The sequence below is a fragment of the Onychostruthus taczanowskii genome, unplaced genomic scaffold, assembly GCF_017590055.1.
Source record: "Onychostruthus taczanowskii isolate IOZ18803 unplaced genomic scaffold, ASM1759005v1 scaffold31, whole genome shotgun sequence".
In the NCBI taxonomy this organism is placed as follows: Eukaryota; Metazoa; Chordata; class Aves; order Passeriformes; family Passeridae; genus Onychostruthus; species Onychostruthus taczanowskii.
Window position 1 is genome coordinate 5,109,000 of NW_024500461.1, and position 17,435 is coordinate 5,126,434.

The 17,435-nt window shown below is 35.5% G+C and overlaps 1 protein-coding gene across 2 annotated transcripts in view; it reads right to left on the reverse strand.

Moving 5' to 3' along the window:
• Window positions 1-395: 395 nt before the first annotated feature.
• DCN (decorin) overlaps window positions 396-17,435 on the reverse strand; it is a 38,854-nt gene continuing 21,814 nt past the window's right edge. For both annotated transcript variants that reach the window (XM_041409821.1, XM_041409823.1), the window contains exons 4-8: window positions 9,229-9,442; window positions 8,936-9,049; window positions 7,672-7,765; window positions 2,969-3,107; window positions 396-1,891 (exon numbers count right to left, since the gene is read on the reverse strand). In XM_041409821.1, coding sequence (XP_041265755.1) covers window positions 1,697-1,891; window positions 2,969-3,107; window positions 7,672-7,765; window positions 8,936-9,049; window positions 9,229-9,442 — 756 coding nt within the window. In that variant the 3' untranslated portion in view covers window positions 396-1,696. The remainder of the gene's footprint in view (window positions 1,892-2,968; window positions 3,108-7,671; window positions 7,766-8,935; window positions 9,050-9,228; window positions 9,443-17,435) is intronic.

The following is a 17,435-nucleotide window of genomic DNA, read 5'->3' on the forward strand; positions in this document are numbered from 1 at the left end:
ACTGTTTGTTTTATTTAAAAATAACTCTCTGAAAATGTGAAATCCAGAAGAAAAACAGATAGAAAGCAGAGAAATCTTTGGCAACTATATGAAGAAGATAGCTCAGAAGAGTGCAAACATTCTTTTTCTGTGTAGTGGTTATAGTGAGTCATAATTGTTTCAAATTATTTTCTACTGAATGACAGCTATAAAAAGACTATATTTGTTTGCTCCTAAAAAATTACCTATGAGAGTTAGGCATGAAAAAGTTCCTTGAGGTAAAAGAATTTCACAGAACTTATTCTTATTTTAGCTATCATCATGCCAAAGGCGTTAAATTTTCAAGACTTATTTAAAGTTCTGACACACTTTTGTTATTCTATCAAAACAAAAGAAGAAAGACAAACACTTTGGAGTTTGCCTGTATTACATTATTCTTTAATATAAATGACATATAAGTTTTACAAATTAGAGAGATTGACTTTGGAGTATTAAGAGTCTGCAGAAGATTCTTTTCAGGTGATGTTTTTATTGAGTATATGTTTAGCTTTGAAGATTGACAGTAGATATGTGCAGCCTACCTTTGATGTGCTTGCTACCCGCTGGCATGGGCTGAAGAATCCCAATTTACAGAGGGCTCCAAATCACTCTAAATAGATACATCTACAAATGGTGTCCCAACAATGTCCACAATAGCAGTTATTTCACTTCATATATTTCTATACTTATGGTTTTGCTTCTATAGTCTAAATTCCACAAATTTGTCGGACAGAGGAACCTGCATATCTCTACTTCTAAATTCCTTTTTTTAAAAACCAAAACCAGGAATGGATGCTGATAAATGTACAATGAAGAACAAGTGAAAAGTGAACTGCTATGGCTTTTGTTTAGATAAATACATGGATTGATAACATTTACTAAACCCTGATACCATATTGTGCAAGGCAGTACAGTCGTAAAAACTGCTCTTGTGACTAAGGTGAGAAGGATTTGCTCTAGAGAAATTTAGTCATTGAGCTCCAGATACAGGTTACAAGTCTTTTACTGCAGACTACTCAATATTTTATTCATTAGGATGATGTTAGGCTAATTCTGAATAGCATTGCTCTAGAAGAATGGCAAACTTTAAAGAACTATGTGTACAATACAAATTTATTTTATTTTTTTCAAAAATAGTGACATTAGCAACAACTTTATTTGCCTCTGCTAAATAGATACATTCAGAATTATCTTATAGTGGATATTTTTAAACCTCCAGGGCTTGAAATAAATTTAAAGGAGGTAACTCTTACCTTCTCAAGTCTCAAGATGATTTGAGAGTCTTTTGTCCCTTCTGCTATTTTTCTCTGTGTGTGGCTATAAAAATAACCTCAATCATTGTCTTTTTTTTATAAATCATAATGACAAATATTTACTCCGAATTTTCATATACAGTGGAATCTGAAAACCTGTAGCATTCAGCAAACTGAAAAATGCCACAGAAAGCATGCTGGAAAAGAAGGCTGAAATAAGTCAGTTTAAAGCACAGTGGGCAATTCTTATTGATGGTATGCTCGCTCTTGTACATCTGTAATGTCTCATTTATTCTACCTCAAAGGATCATCTCCACTTTAGAGTGAAGTTTCTGGCATTTGGCGTTAATTGTTAGCAACGGTTTTTTGAACAGGCCTATAAGGACAGACGCTTTGGAACACAAGCAAACCCCATCTTTAGACATCTATTTGTAATTTCCAATCTGTACTGCGGAGCGTTCATGGATACACCGGAAAGCAGAGGGCTGGATTTCCCAGTACTGCACGGGGTTGCTGAAGAGGCTCACGCCGGAGTAGCTGGCCTTTTTGGTGTTGTAGCCAAGAGGGCAGAAGTCATTGATACCAATGGAAGTGATTTTGTTGTTATGAAGATAGACCACCTGAAAAGCATACAAGTACTGAAGTGAGAAATTGAGCTATCATGGCAAATAAGAGGAATTATTTCATATTAAATGCTTCACATGTGTTTTGGCAACATTATGACAATATGTCTTCTTGCCAAACAAATCCTTGACTCTGTTTACCTTTTGAAATACCTAGCATGCACCCAATTGACATAATTTCTACAGAAAGTGCACAAACTGTGCAAGGCAATCTAATAATGTTACTGTCAGCTGGTGGTACTGTAACCAAAAGAGGAGCCAAAGATGTGAAATTATGAATACAGCACTGTGGCTCAGGAGCATGCGCTGTGTACTGAAAATGTATTTGATACTAATTGGTTTCTCTCCAGCTCTAATATTTTCATTCTCATGAGTGCAGCTATACAGGACTCAGAGCCAAAGTAACCACTAATGACAATTTAAAGTAGCTGATGATTATCATTTTGCTTCAGATTCACCACTTCTGGAGAATTTTTCCAAGGAACATGCAGGGGGTAATTTACATTTGGGAGTCTTCATTCTTTGGGAGCGTTCTTTGCTGTAAAATCTTAGTCTGGGTGAAGACAAATTTAAATTGCTCCTGAGAGGCAATCTTTCTAGGTATCTGGCCAAAAGGACCTCAAATATACTGGTAATGTGAAATGCCGGTTTTGTCTATTTGCCCTCCTGATGGCACTGTTTTGTGTGATAATAAAGGAAAAGTTATTGGGAAAGGTTGCAAAACGTCACTTAGTAGAAAAAAAAAATCAAGAGATGAAGTTATTTTAGAAATTAATTTTTGAGTAAAGAGGAACCAAGGTACACAAATAATCCCATATTTTTGTGGCCCTTCAGACATACAGAGACAACGAATGTACATCTCCATATCTATACACCTCCATAACCATTTCCACAAAAAAATCAGAATAAGAGTCTTCCTGTTGTATTCAACATTTCCTTGATAATTCAAGCATTTATGAAACATGCATCAAATTAAAAACACTGTGCACATTTCTGTTCAAGGCTGAATAAAGACACAAATACCATTAGGAATCTTTCAACTATTGCTCTCTGAGACAGTATGATAAACTTTACCTGTATGTATTTGTGATCCCCCAGTCCACTGGGTACTCTGACAAGTTCATTGTTGTTCAAGTGGAGCTCCCTCAAATGAGGTACATTGTTAAGAGAGCCATTCTCAACTGAAGAAATGCTGTTGAAACTGAGACCCAGTCTGAAATAATTAAAAAAAAAAAAAAAAAAAAAAGAGGAAACAAAAAAAAAAGTGTTAAACTTGCCCACATAGCTGTCTTTCTTCTTGCTTGGGTTGATTGCTTCTCTGCACTGCTGTTGCAGAACAGACCTGGCTAATTTTCAGAATTATATGTGAGCAAGGTAGAGCTAGGTTAAATTAAAAAAAATTAAATAAGTTTGACATGTGGTGTGAAAAATCACAATTATCATTATATCATTCAACCTGTGCTTACAATACTGCATCCTTTGATGAGCTGTATGAGTAATCCTGGTGTAGATACCTACTAGCACCTCCGTAGGCACCGGTTTGTCTTTGGAAGCTGAAACACTGAACAAGTGATACCTGTGACTTAAGGAGCACTGTCTGAAGCTTTTTGTCAAACTACATAACCCATGTTCCCAGAGCTGTTAAGCTTAAAACTCCACCACATCCTTCTAAGATAGTTAATCCAATCCAGTTTTCATCACAAAATCACCCTTTCTCCTTTACACATCCACATACTAGGTTTGTAGAACAATTCATGTTCAATTTGAACAATCTGTTTTTATCTGTGTATTTCTGTGTTTATAGTATTTTGATTTGTAATTACTAAACTACAGAAATTTTTCAAGAGACTGGCATAATTTACAGTACTCTGTGTTGCAGTAAAGAAACCAGCGACAACACTTCAGGAGTTATAATCATCAGGAGTATTGTAATTTTAGAAAATTATTTCCATAAAGGCTAAACTTAGCTCATCTATTTTGCTGTTTTTCTTTAAGCTTTTTTTTTACTTTAAGCTTTTTTATTTTAATATTGAGGGGGAAAATGCTCTGAAATTTCTTAAAGCTTAATCGATAATACAATTAATAAGAAACCTCATATTAAAATAATTTGCTGTGGAGGAGTACTTTTAAGAAAGTCTTCTTCACAATTCTCTAATAACCTGTATTTCTTTGTGGCTTGTAGCAGTTTCAGAAGTCAGAAACTATTCTGAAACTAGAATAAAATTACAGAACTGAAAGCTCCCACTTATATCAACATGAATTTACTTCAGTTAGAAATCAGTTCACAGTATCCCATCTTCTAGCTAGAATTTGATAATGAAGAATTTTCATTAAAAGTTATTAGAATGAACTTTCTTTTGAATAGGATATACCAAGATTTAGGAAAGCTTGGGGAATTGGACCTACATAGCAATTCAGTCTGAAGTTCTACAAAATGCTTACAATGGACTTCAGTGATGAGTATCCATAGTGAATGTCTTTGAAAAGATTGGAAAAAAACCTCCACGTTTTGTCAGAGAGCAATGAATTCTTGTTTGACACATATCTAATTATGTGCTCTCTACATATGCAGGTCTACAAGCAGGTGTGTCAAACCTGGGAGACCAGTGCCAAGAAAACCAGTTCTGACTCTCATATTAATCTATTGAAGAAAAATAGTCCCTTTAGACAAAGTCTTTTAGGGAATGAATGAAATTGTAGGAGTCTGTAGTGAAGTGGACCTAAATTCCAGAAGGAATGAAATTATATGAAATTACATCTACTCTAAATGTCTTACAAAAACTCTTAGTCACTTGGGGCTGTGCTTACAGTCAATATTACTGTGTAAAACAGAGGGTGATTTGGAAAGGATATGGTCTTCATCATTCTTCCCATAGGAAAAGAAAGGAAGAATTTCAAAAATCATTCTTGCTTCATACATTGATATATTACTTCCTTTTTTATTAGTGAATAAGTAACATTTTCCCAGCATTTCAGTAAACCTCATCCAAGTATTCTAAATAATTGAAGAGCATCATCAAACACATATCTCAAAAATGAATAAATTCTCAAATAGTTGTTCACATTTTTTCTCCAACACCCCTGCTGTATCATTTCCACTATGTTTTTAAAAGAAACTTAATGCTCAACACCATTACTATCATTATGGGTTTAGAATCACAGAATCATTAAGGTTGGAAAAGACCTCTGAGACCTCCAAGTCCAAACATTAATGCAACCCCACCATGTTCACCCCTAAGCCATGTCCCCAGGTGCTAAATGCTTGTGCCTTTTGAACACTTCCAGGGAAGCTGATTCTACCACTTCCCTGGGCAGCCTGTTGAAATGCCTGACTACCCTTTCAGTAAAGAAATTTTTCCTGATATCTAATGTAAAAGTCCCTTTGCTTGGTTCAACTTCCACTGTATGGAGCTGGACCCTCTCAGTAAGTTTTATTAGAATATAGATGTTGGTAACATCAGATGTACAATGTGAATGTCCTCTTGGAACTCATTCCTGCATGTAATCACCAAAGTCTTTGTTGGGTTTACTTTCAGAAGATTATTGCTTTCTCACTGAGTCACTCAATGAAGGCTTTTGAAAGACCTAGGAGTAATTTTACAAGGAAAACAAAGAAATAAAAAGGACAAATGTTGCACATATACTGGAATGCAAGAAAATTCAAAAGAGAACTAACAATACACCTACGCCAAGCTCTTGCATGAAACATTTTACAATTTAAAATTCCTTAACACAGCCAGAAAAATTCCCTGTTTCTCGAAGATTATTGTGCTTTAGGGCAGCTATTAGCCTGTCAAGCTTGAGTAGGCATGAACAAGGTTTTCTGACCTTGTCCTAATATCTCTGAAAACTTAGACATATAAAAAAAGGCTGGGGTTCTTTATGGTGGGCTAGAGCTCTTCCATAGCTCCCTCCTTTCCCCATCTGTCTGTTTTGTTTTGTGTGATGTGCTCCTTGTTCAGCACTCCGTGCTCTTCCTTACCTCCCACCTTTGCAAAAGGGCATCTCTGACTATGCCTAGGTTACCTGCTTAAGCACAGGGCAGAGGATGCTTTAAAACATGGAGCCTGCTCTGAGCAGCTCCACATTCCCATGTCATGGTCAGCAGAGTATCTTCTTGTTCCATACAGAACACCCACAATAGAAGCAGCCCAAGCTTAGATATTTTTAGGACTCCACTGGCACTTGCTGTTTAAAACTTTATGTCTTAAGGCAGACTTCCAACAGTGTTGTCCATGCCTGTGGTGTTTTCCAAGTGTGTGAATGAGAAAAACAGAAAAACTGTGTCACCTGCAGGACAGCTCCTATGCCCCACAACCCCCACCTCCAGTAATGTAAATTACTCTCTACCTGAGTAGTTATCATCTTGTTTTGCTTTTGGAAGTTTTCTTCATAATTTCTCTGAAGAATGTTATAATCTGTTCTAAGCCTCTGTAACAAACAATAACTGCTTCATAGTCCTTTAATCCATGTTTATCATATTTTTATTTTTTCATTAAAATCTAGAACAGATTTTTTTTTTTTTTTTGAGTCTGTGATAAAATATTAACATAAAACATAAGATGATATGTCTTAATTTATAAGATCTGGAAAGGTCTTCTAAGCTTTATATCTTGGAATTTTCAGATTCAAAATTAGTATTAGGTTACTATATATTACTAATTACTATTACTATATTACTAATATTACTTCATTCCATTGAACTGCTGTCCAAGCAAATACAAATAGTCATAAACATTAACTCTTGTTGCTCAGTAATCTTTCTCTGATTTCTGTTTTCTACTCTCATTATGACAAGCAGATGATGAAGATGAAAATCCATTAATCCAGTAAACTGGTTAAAAGTCTGATTGTCAATCTTTTTAAAAAACCATTTTCACAGTAATTTTTTTGGTGTTAAATTATAAAAATTACTTGTAGTAAAGGACAATTTTTTCCTTCTACATGTTTTTTGACATGAATGAATTCACAAATCATTCTGTATAAGGGCTTTTTGGGAATTGTCCTTTTTATTTTCTTACACTTACAGAAACTTATTCAACAACATAGTCACAGATTGGCAGAGTAAAGTCACTCTGACAGTAACAATTTTTCAATTAAATTTTATGATTTTTTTCTCTTAATCATGTTCCTGGACTCATTGCAGATTTGCCTTTCTTGAGAAACAAAGGAACCACTGTTGAAAGAAGTTTTGGTTACCATGTACTTTTTTCCTCATTTTCCAGGCAAACTGCATGAGCATTGCTGTGTTCCAAGAAAACTGCATAAACCAAAGATGGACATGAAATGAAAGAAACATTATACAATTAAAAAAGTCTAATTGTTCTTGTTTGTTTGTTTGGGGGTTTTTTGGTTTTTTATTTTTTGTTTGTTCTTGTTTTGTTTTGTTTTGTTTTTGTTTTTGTTTTGTTCTGGGCTTTTTTATTTGAGTTTTTTTGGTTTTTTTTTTAGTGTGTGTGTGTGTGTGTTTTGTTTTCTTTTCTTATATTTTTTCTTCTTCTTTTTTGTTTTTTGTTATTTTTGTACATCAAATAAACAGTTTTCCTGAGCATATAGCACTCATAATTGAAAACAGATGAAAAATTTTGTCAGGAAAATAAATGAAGTGTTTGTTCTCTTCAATCAGTACACAAATCCTTAGAAGGCTTTCCTGTTAAGTTCTGATTATTTCAGTGATTCTAATACTCATGAAAGCCAGACTTATGTTTTATAATTATGTGGGTGGTGATTGCAATTTCAACGAATATTTTATGTGAAAAGAAGAAATTAATTCTTACTTTGCCAAGTTGGTGAGTCCAGAGAGACTTTCAGCATCAATTTTGCTGATTTTGTTGCCATCAAGGTGAAGTTCAGTAAGGGATGGAGGAAGGCCTGAAAGAGAGAACTCCATCAAATTATTTTTGATTAAACTGGATTCTTATATTTTAAAAACATACTTGAACCATAACAAGGCTCTTTCACAGTTGACAAAATATTTGTTCTAAACATGCCCACGAACTATTCACTAAATGAAATAAAGAACTTTCACAATCAGGGAAACTGAAAACAGATACCAACAATTAATTTATGATTAAATAAGACCAAGCTCCTAGTGTCATTATAAAACAGTTAACTCTTTAAAAATACCTAAATTGAATTTTTCTCATTTATTAATTCTACCCTTCATGATTATATAAATGGGACATGTAAATATCTCTGATTTTAGCCAGACTATCCATACACATAAATATGCAAACATGTGGCACCTAGATATTTAACAAGAAACAGCGGTAGAAACTCATACTGTAAGTATGAGGCAAAATAATTTTAACGTTGTTTCTGTTAAGGTGCATACTAGTTTACAAATTCTGTTTATCAGGAGAAAAAAAAAAAGAGGAAACCCATTTTACCTATCTGAGGTCCCTCAAAAGAACATCCAAAACAGGAAATATGGGAAGAAAAAAATAAAAATCAGTATTATCTCTGAAAAAGTTTTCAGCCATTTCAAAACAATTTGTTGACTGAAGTATGAATAAATTGAATATAATTTCCTCTGAATTGGAATCATTCTTGTTTGTTTGTTTTGTTTTTAATAAATTACAATCAAATTGTTCTTTTGTAGGAATTTGCAATTAAATACTTTGAAAAATAGCAAAGGTTTCTGTTTTGTTATAGGAACAGCATTTTTGTCTTCAAAGCCACAGATTTGTGGAGGGCTGATTTTCTGCTTGCACAACTTTGGTTAATCTTACATGACTTTACAGTTGTGTAATGTAAGTCAAGCTCAATAACCAGGCTTGGAGGCTGAAACATCTTCCATTTTATATTTCAGCTGTGAGACAAGAAAAGCAAAATAACATAAAATGACGTTTCACAGTGCACCTCTCATGGATCTTGCAAACGAAAACCAAAATTTTCCAAACTAATAAAAGTCATCTGGTTTAAAACCAGATACTTTAAGGACAGATTCAAAAAGCTCCCATAATATTTTTTTTTCCAATTCAGTAGAAGTTACCACAACATACCTGTGCAAATCTCTGAAATACTAATTGAATTTCTTACCCTTTGGGATGCTTGTGATGTTGGTGTCTGCGATACGGATGTAGGAGAGCCTCTTCATCCCCTGGAAAGCTCCGTTCTCAATACCTGAACTCTTGATTGGATTGGTGCCTAGCTCTGCCAACAAAACACAATTGTGAGCTGGGCTGCAGTGTAGGTACTTATGTTCTTCAGGTCAAAGCTAATTTGGAGATACAATTTATTGGGGCCTTTCTACATATAACCACTGATCAAACTACAAACAGCATCTTGAAAAAAACACTCAGTTCTGTTTGTTATATTTCTCATGCTCATACCTAAGACAATCACTTGATTCAGCCCGTTAAAGACAGCTTTCCTCAACTTGGAGATCTCATTCTCATGAGCCCGTATCTCCTGGAGAGACTTCGGCATGTTTTCTGGGAGCTCCTTCAGGTTGTTCTTGGACAGGTAAAGTCTTTCCAGTTTCTTCAGAGGAGCAAAAGCTAATGGGCTTATTTTGCTGATTTTGTTGTTGACAAGGATCAATGCCTGTGGAGTAATAATCAAGAAGAACTCAGATGATCACAAGGGAAATTATTTTTGTGGAGAAACATTTTAAAATTATTATTATTATTATTATTATTATTATTATTACTATTCTTTAGTGCCTTTTGAGGTCTTCTGATGGAAAATTTGGTGAGCTGAAGAAAATGCAATGCATTACTAAAAAAAGGTTATAAACTTCTGAAGCAGTGAAAGTCCTATAGAACAAATGCAACTGTTATTTCATTGCTGAGACTGCAATGCACCTTCATTATGTGCAAGAATAAGTACAATCGATCCATTTGAAATCTGTGAAGAACAAGAGAGTCACATAAAATATAATTTTTGTTTGGGTATTTTTTCCTGATTTTGTTTATCCTAAGGATACTGTTATACCTTGCCCATCATCACATGACCCTTCTAACCAGTTTCTCCTGAACAGGAAATTCTGTTACTCAATAGAGTGAAGGCACAGCCCAGCTTAATAAAAACATGCATAACTTCACCTCATTCCTCTTAGTCTTATAAAACAGCACTTCCTAGATTTGGGATGAATAACAAACTTTTTTTTTTTCAGGGATATAAGCTATCTTTTTGGTAAGAAAAATTTTGCATGGAAGGGGAACAATCTGAAGCATCAGGCTCCTAGTCCTGCCATTGGCAATCACGGACCATACTTACTTTACCTTTCCTGTCAGTGTCTAATCCAGTTCTCATAACTGTGATATCTAGACTCAGGGTAACTCTAAGATTATCTCTCTATACAGCCAGGGGAGAAATGCCTCCATGAAAGCACTGTTATCTGTAACAGGTGTTCTCTGCATGCCTCTGAAATTTTACATTGCTTCTAAATCTCATAGATAATTAACCATAACACAAAAAGGGAGAAGGTCTCATTACTGTCAGGACTTAACACAGTAATGGAGAGTATTTCAGATTTAATAGATACTTGAATGACTTATCATTCCACCTGTTTGCTATCTACTTATCAGATTTACAGTACTGCATGTTTTTGCAGTGGATTATGTAGAATGGGCCATGTAAATATTGTTATAATATCTACTTTTATTTATTAATAGGCCATCATTTTTCACCACCTCCATTATGCTAGTTTCAGAAACAGAAGACAAAATTTGTTGTAAATACTATAGTGAACATCAGAGCATTTTTATACACTTTCAATATTTTCAGAATTACACTTTAGTCTGTTTCTTGGAGGAAAATGGAGTATCTGACTCATTCCATAATCAGTTAAGTATTAAAACAGTAACAAGACTATCAGCCTCTGTGACAGCACCTCTCCATCATGAAAACTGGGCAGAGAAGTGGGCAGAAGAAAATGGTGATGTCTTTTTCCCCTGATGGACTCCTCTTGCAGATCACCCTGAGCAAAGCCAGCAGTGTGTACTGGGCATGGTTTCGTTGAGCACACATAAAGCTGAACATATCTGGTTTTAATTTTGTATGCTAGCTAGAAATAACTTGTGCAAGAGGAGGTGGAAGAGGTCACCCACAGTTCAGCAAGAGTATTTCCCTAACAATAAGCCCACCCCAAAATAAATACATTGGTCAGTGGAGGCCCTGCCACCAACTCTCTATTATTTGGGCCTGAATGATAAAACCTGACATAAGAACACATGAATACACATTGGGAGTGGTTTTCTGATTCATGATTGCCAGAATCGTGACACAGATATAAATTCTGCCCATAGTGAAATTCAGCTACATGTAGAGTATTAGGACAAGGCAAACAATCCAGTTATTTAAAAGTGGTACAATTGGAATTATATAGATTAGTCTTTTACATTGTTTTTATTTCAATAATCAAACGTGCTACTGCTAATTATGTTGTTCTTTATTTTTTAATAGATCTCTAAGTCAACAATCAGTGAGTTTGGGCTCATGTTATGAGTATTTGAAATTTTTATCCTGTATTTTGTTTTGTACTGATTAACCATTTGTTTCAGCTAAAAGTCTGCCTTTTTTGGATTTCTTTTAACTATGGTATCTTCTAAATTAAAAAAAAAAAAGGGCAACAGTAATCACAGCTAATGATTTGGTGTGAAATATTTGTGGTTGGAAATAGGCAGGCATACATTCAGCTAGTCTCTGTAAATTTTCTCTGAGTAGTTGATTGTTATATCTCTTCAGAGTGTAACTGATACCCCTGACCAAACCCAGAAGTTATCTGGGTGCCTAGAATTAATCTGTTATGCTTTTCCAATGCTTTCTCCTGAATATGCTAATGTTATTTTGGGGAAACGCACAGACTTTTTAAAAAATTCAAACACTAAAGGAGTTTTTCACTTAGAAATGATGGTATTCTATCAAAGGTATGTATAAAAACACTAATTTCACAGTGGGAATATGTTTCATGGTATAAGGTGGGAAAGTACCACAAGTCAGAATTTACAACTTTTTCTGTGCCAGAATACTATTTCCCACTTAGACCCCTCTCTGCAAGTCCCTGCTCTCAATATTTAAACCTGCATTATTTTTCCATTGTTGTGCAGCTGTAAAGAAGGAAAAATAAACCCACACACTACAGTTTGTCAGAGACGTTTTACTGTCTCCCAGAGCAACAACAAATGATGAGGATAACACACCAGTATCACACCTGGCAAGCCATAGCCCTGGATTCCTTTCCCACTTCACAATGCCTCTATTATATCCCGTTCTTAAAGAACTAAGTTATGAGCCTTGCAGCAATGCTGTTTACTTTCCTCAGAATGTGTCCCGCATGGTTTGCATGTAACAAAAGCTAAACCAAACCAAAATAAAATAAAATTAAAAACTCAGGGGATTTAGAGGTCAATGAAAACAGGAACTAGGGGACAAAAACCTAGGGAAAACATCTGCAGGCAGTGTTACAGAGGAATGGATCTTAGGCAAAAACAGGTCACAGGACCAGCTATCCAGAATAAAGCCCAGATGGCATGATGAGACATATTCAGTGTGTTAAAGGACATGAAATTTTTGTACAGGGAAAGAAGCACTAGGAGAGAAAAAAAACGGGTCATCCTGAAAGTGCTCAAGAGTGCTGGAGCCCTAGGTTCAGATATCACTTGCAGTGCTGCTGGTGTGAAATAATTTGGCAGAAATTGCATCCTAGAACAAATGTCACAGGAACTGATGCCCTTATTTGAAAATCGACCTTCTTCTACACTTTCACTTTTAATGGAGAAAAAAGGATATTTCATTTAGAATAAATATATTCTCTAAACCCTAACTTCCCCTGCCCAAAAAATTTTGAAGCACATCATGAATTTACAATAAAAAGGACTGAGCAAAAAAATGCACAGCTTTCAACATGACCTGGTATGGATACAAAAAATAAAAAGAAGGAAGAGGAAGGAAGGAAGGAAGGAAGGAAGGAAGGAAGGAAGGAAGGAAGGAAGGAAGGAAGGAAGGAAGGAAGGAAGGAAGGAAGGAAGGAAGGAAGGAAGGAAGGAAGGAAGGAAGGAAGGAAGGAAGGAAGGAAGGAAGGAAGGAAGGAAGGAAGGAAGGAAGGAAGGAAGGAAGGAAGGAAGGAAGGAAGGAAGGAAGGAAGGAAGGAAGGAAGGAAGGAAGGAAGGAAGGAAGGAAGGAAGGAAGGAAGGAAGGAAGGAAGGAAGGAAGGAAGGAAGGAAGGAAGGAAGGAAGGAAGGAAGGAAGGAAGGAAGGAAGGAAGGAAGGAAGGAAGGAAGGAAGGAAGGAAGGAAGGAAGGAAGGAAGGAAGGAAGGAAGGAAGGAAGGAAGGAAGGAAGGAAGGAAGGAAGGAAGGAAGGAAAGAAAGAAAGAAAGAAAAGAGGCAAAAATACATTAAGTATTAATACATTGGTTTGTTAGGCTTAGATATTTCATAGCAATTTCCCATGGACAAGAGAAAACTAAACTTCCATCTTCATCTTCCTGAGCTAAAGCATTTTTTCCTTTGTCATAATAAAGCATGTTAACTGCACAGTAAACATTGACTCAGTTATAATATTGTACCACCTTATCATGACCAGCAGTTTAAGTGGCATTCAGAGAGGAAAAAAAAAAAAAAAGAAGCTTTGCTCCAAAGATGACTTTCTCTTTTAGTGAAACACCTCTGGTATTTCTGTAGTCAGGAGAAAAAAATAAAAACCACTGAATGACAGGAATAGATGCTGGCTACATTAAAGTCAGTGGGAGTCTGGTCATTTAGCTCCTTCTGACCTGGTTTCTACATAAAATATTTATTCCAAACACAAAAAGGAGGATTCACAATTCAGGAAAATTTTGGAACCCTTGTTGGCAGGCTTTTGTCAAAATACACCCGGACAAACTGAAGAGGCAGCGTGTGGCAGGCAGGTTGGAATTAGCATAGGGTTGTTCTTCTTGTGGTTACTAAAACTTCCAATTTTTGCCCTGTCTAGGGGTGGGGAGCAAGGAATTAAATTTTCTGGTGCGATTTCATTATATGAGAATCTCAGGAGACTGTTCTGAGGGATTTTAATCCCCATTCATCTTAATTTAGTATAGTTAGAAATGAGAGCCTTGCCAAAAGCAGAATTAAAATGGAAAATTACCAGCAAACTTTCATCAGCTGTATTGCATAGTGATACACCTGTTTTGCCAGCTGGGGATGGAACTCTTATCTAACATCAATTCTTTACTGATGCATGCATCCTTCAGGGTTTAAACTGAAAAGTCAATCCCTGACCCAATGGAATTTCTTTAATTTCCTGGGTTATGTATTACATTATTACCTGGTTTTTATTACAGTTCTGCTAGGAACAGTTATATCTTAAGAACTTTAACCTCAGGAGCCAGGCATCCCAATATAAAATAATAATAACATTAATCCCTTTTGTTTACCTTACATTTTCAGATAAGTCATACTTATAACCTGAACACAGAAGGAAGGCTTTCTTCCAAATTATTAAGGATGTATGTACATTTATGGAAAAACTAAAAATCCAAACAACCCAAGAAGAAAACAAAAGAAAACAAACAAAACCCCCCAAAACCAGAACTTGACATTCTTCTCTAATCATCCAAACCTAGGATCAAGAGGACATGGCGAAGAAAAGCAAGGAAAAAGGGATGAGATGGAAGCAACAGAGATGAATGAATTGTGAAGGAAGGAGATGTCAAGGCACTGAAGGAGCAGCCTCTCAGTACAAACAGAAGCCTGTGGAAAGCACTTTGGTCACATGGACAGGACCTTGCTGAATAATCTCACAAAGCAAAGGAGCCTGCTGCAGACCTGGTTTGCCTGGCCTTTGAGCTCTCACTGGTACCCCTCACACAACATGACTTGCTCAGATGATGAGGAAACAGGTGGTTCTGCATTTTGCTTTTTCTTTCAACCCTGACCTTGTCTACTATGACAAGAAATTTTGGTCATTCATTAAATTTATTACAGCTGATCTTGTTTTTTTATTATTATATTCTATAAAAATTTCCTTTTTTTCATTAGCCTGTAATGCTGACTCTCTCCAGAATTTTAAGGACCTCAAAATATTTTGTCCTGTTTTTTTTTTCCACACATGAAAAAAAATCTTTACCTATTGTACAAGAAAAATGTTTTCTGTGCATGTGATCTGTTTTATACTTGTTTCTGTGGAAAATCTCACTGTGTCTTAAGCACAATGCACAGGTGAGTATGAGGAGATGAAAATTCTCTAAGGGAGTGCTGTATTTCAGGAAGATTAACTTTTTGTTCCCCCTACTGAATATTTTTTAGAAACATAAAGCAGCACCTCAGTCCTGCCACTGATGATACTGGGAACTGGGTTCAGAGGTAGAACGTGGACAGAGATATCTGTCTTTGTTTTTTCACAGGAGGATGGTGATTACTGATTCTTTCTGTGATTTACAGAGACTAATGTTAACTTCTTTTTATGCCTGGGAAAAGGGAACTGAAGCTGTAATGAGTCATCAGAAGTCTGGATTATTTAATTAATATTTTTTGATCTCAGGTTTTTCTGTATCTCTGAAAGATCTTCTTAGACTTTTCTTCAGGTTTGTTTTGCTTTGTTTGGGTATTTTGGTGTTTTTATTTGTTTTTTGTTTTGTTTTGTAAAAAAATGATGGCATGAAATTTTCTACTGCCATACGTTATTTTTCTGCTTGCTGTTACTACAAAAAAAGTTTCAGTTTCTCTGCCTCCACATTTAGTGTGGATATGGTCACAACTTTAAGTTCCAAGTTTAAATCTTTTATCTCTTAGATCTTTTCCTTCAGTTTAAACAAAGTTGGCTTTAGCACTTTTGTACGTACAGCCATGGCTTTGAACAGTTCTGCTAGCTTCAATTAGGTAATGTTCCATTTGATTTCAGGCCAATAGTGCACTCATCTTCCTTCACTACACAAGCACTCTGCCAATTGAAAAATTCTTGTTGGAGAAGCATGCAGTCACCATTCTGTTGTTTGTGCTGCTCTTATAGTGATCTAACACAGAGCAGTTCCTTCCACCTCTTTTTCCAGGTGCAGGCATTCTGCTGGTTTGCTTTGGCTTTGCCACACAGCCTGCAACTCCCTGTGCTGTTTGTGTAGGCTCCTCCTTTACTCTGCATGAGAGCTTACTCATGCAGTATTTTGGATTCTTTATTGTGTCCATGGGGTCAAAGTACTGAACTCCATCCAGAAATGTCAGTCTGCCTGGAAAATTCTGCCTGTTTCATAGAAATAGAGACTTTTTTCCTGGCTTTTCCAATAGCTTTCCTGTCTGATTTTTTTGCCACAGGTCTAAGTCATAAGCAAGTTTTTTTACATAATATCAGACAGTTTTCTGAAAACGTGAAACTCAGTCCTCAGCCTGTAAAAAAAGTCTTCAACTTTTCCTCTATTCTCTCAATCCCTGTGCTAAAAAAACTAAAATGAAAACCACACAAACAAACAATCTTTCAACAATCTATTTTCAAATAAAGTGAAGTTTCACTGAGTTTTAACAGTACAACATTAATAGTTTAGCCACTTTTTCCTGGATAATTTAAAGCTATGAAAATATCAAGTGCACTGTAACTGTTGAGTCTGATGTTTCTTGGCAGAAATCTATTATTTGCAGGTAAATATTCCTTTAGCTGTGTCCTCTTCTAATTGCTTGCCATATTTCCACAGCTGCAAATTTTAGCTGTGAAATCCACCTAGGAAAGTTTTCAATACTAAGAGTATTTTGGTAGGTTCTAATTTCTCTTTCATCTCCAGTGCTGTGTACTTCAGTGATGTGTAGTATAAGCAGTTGCATTTGTACTGAAAGAGAAGCCATGGACAAGTTATAGGTAAATCCTTTATTTTCTTGCTACTTATTCTGGGTTTTAGTACCAGTCAAACCTTAGGTTCAACCCAACTTGTTAATGAAAATCACTTCTAAAACTAATACACCTGTGGTTGATGACAGCTATAAGTATTAAGGTATTTTAATGGATTATTTAAAAGTAACAAACTGTATAAGCTGTGCATTTTTTTCAAGATCTATGAAAATTGGGGTTTAAGGAATTGTTCCCTTAAGTGATCATTCATGCAAGAGGTTAAGTCCAGTTTACAGTTTTAGATTTTGGAACAATACTACTGTCAATTTTTTACTAGAATACAAGAAAGTTTAGTAAAGTCTAAGAAATTTTTGAACATAACACTGTCAAATGTGACATTAACCCAAGCCACGTTTCTCTGGAAATAAGATTAAAAAGCACACACATTTTATATATGTACCTCACACACTCTTTAAAATAAATGAGATAATAGAGCTCTATCAACAACAATGCTTTTGAGTTTTACTTTCTAAAAACAATACTCCCTCTGAAAAATATTTAATAGAAAGTTAGGGAATGGGAATCATTCCCAGAACTTACACAGGAATATTCCTGCTGAGAGCAAAGATGGTGCCTAGTTACATAAATATACTGCATGACTGAATTATTTTTTTGGGGAGGAGATCATAGAATCATAGAATGGTTTGGGTTGGAAGGGGACCCTGAGAGAATCATTATTTGTTCTTGAGTAAATCCAGGAAAATTGCAGTTTCGAAGGTTACTTGTTAAAACTTACGCTA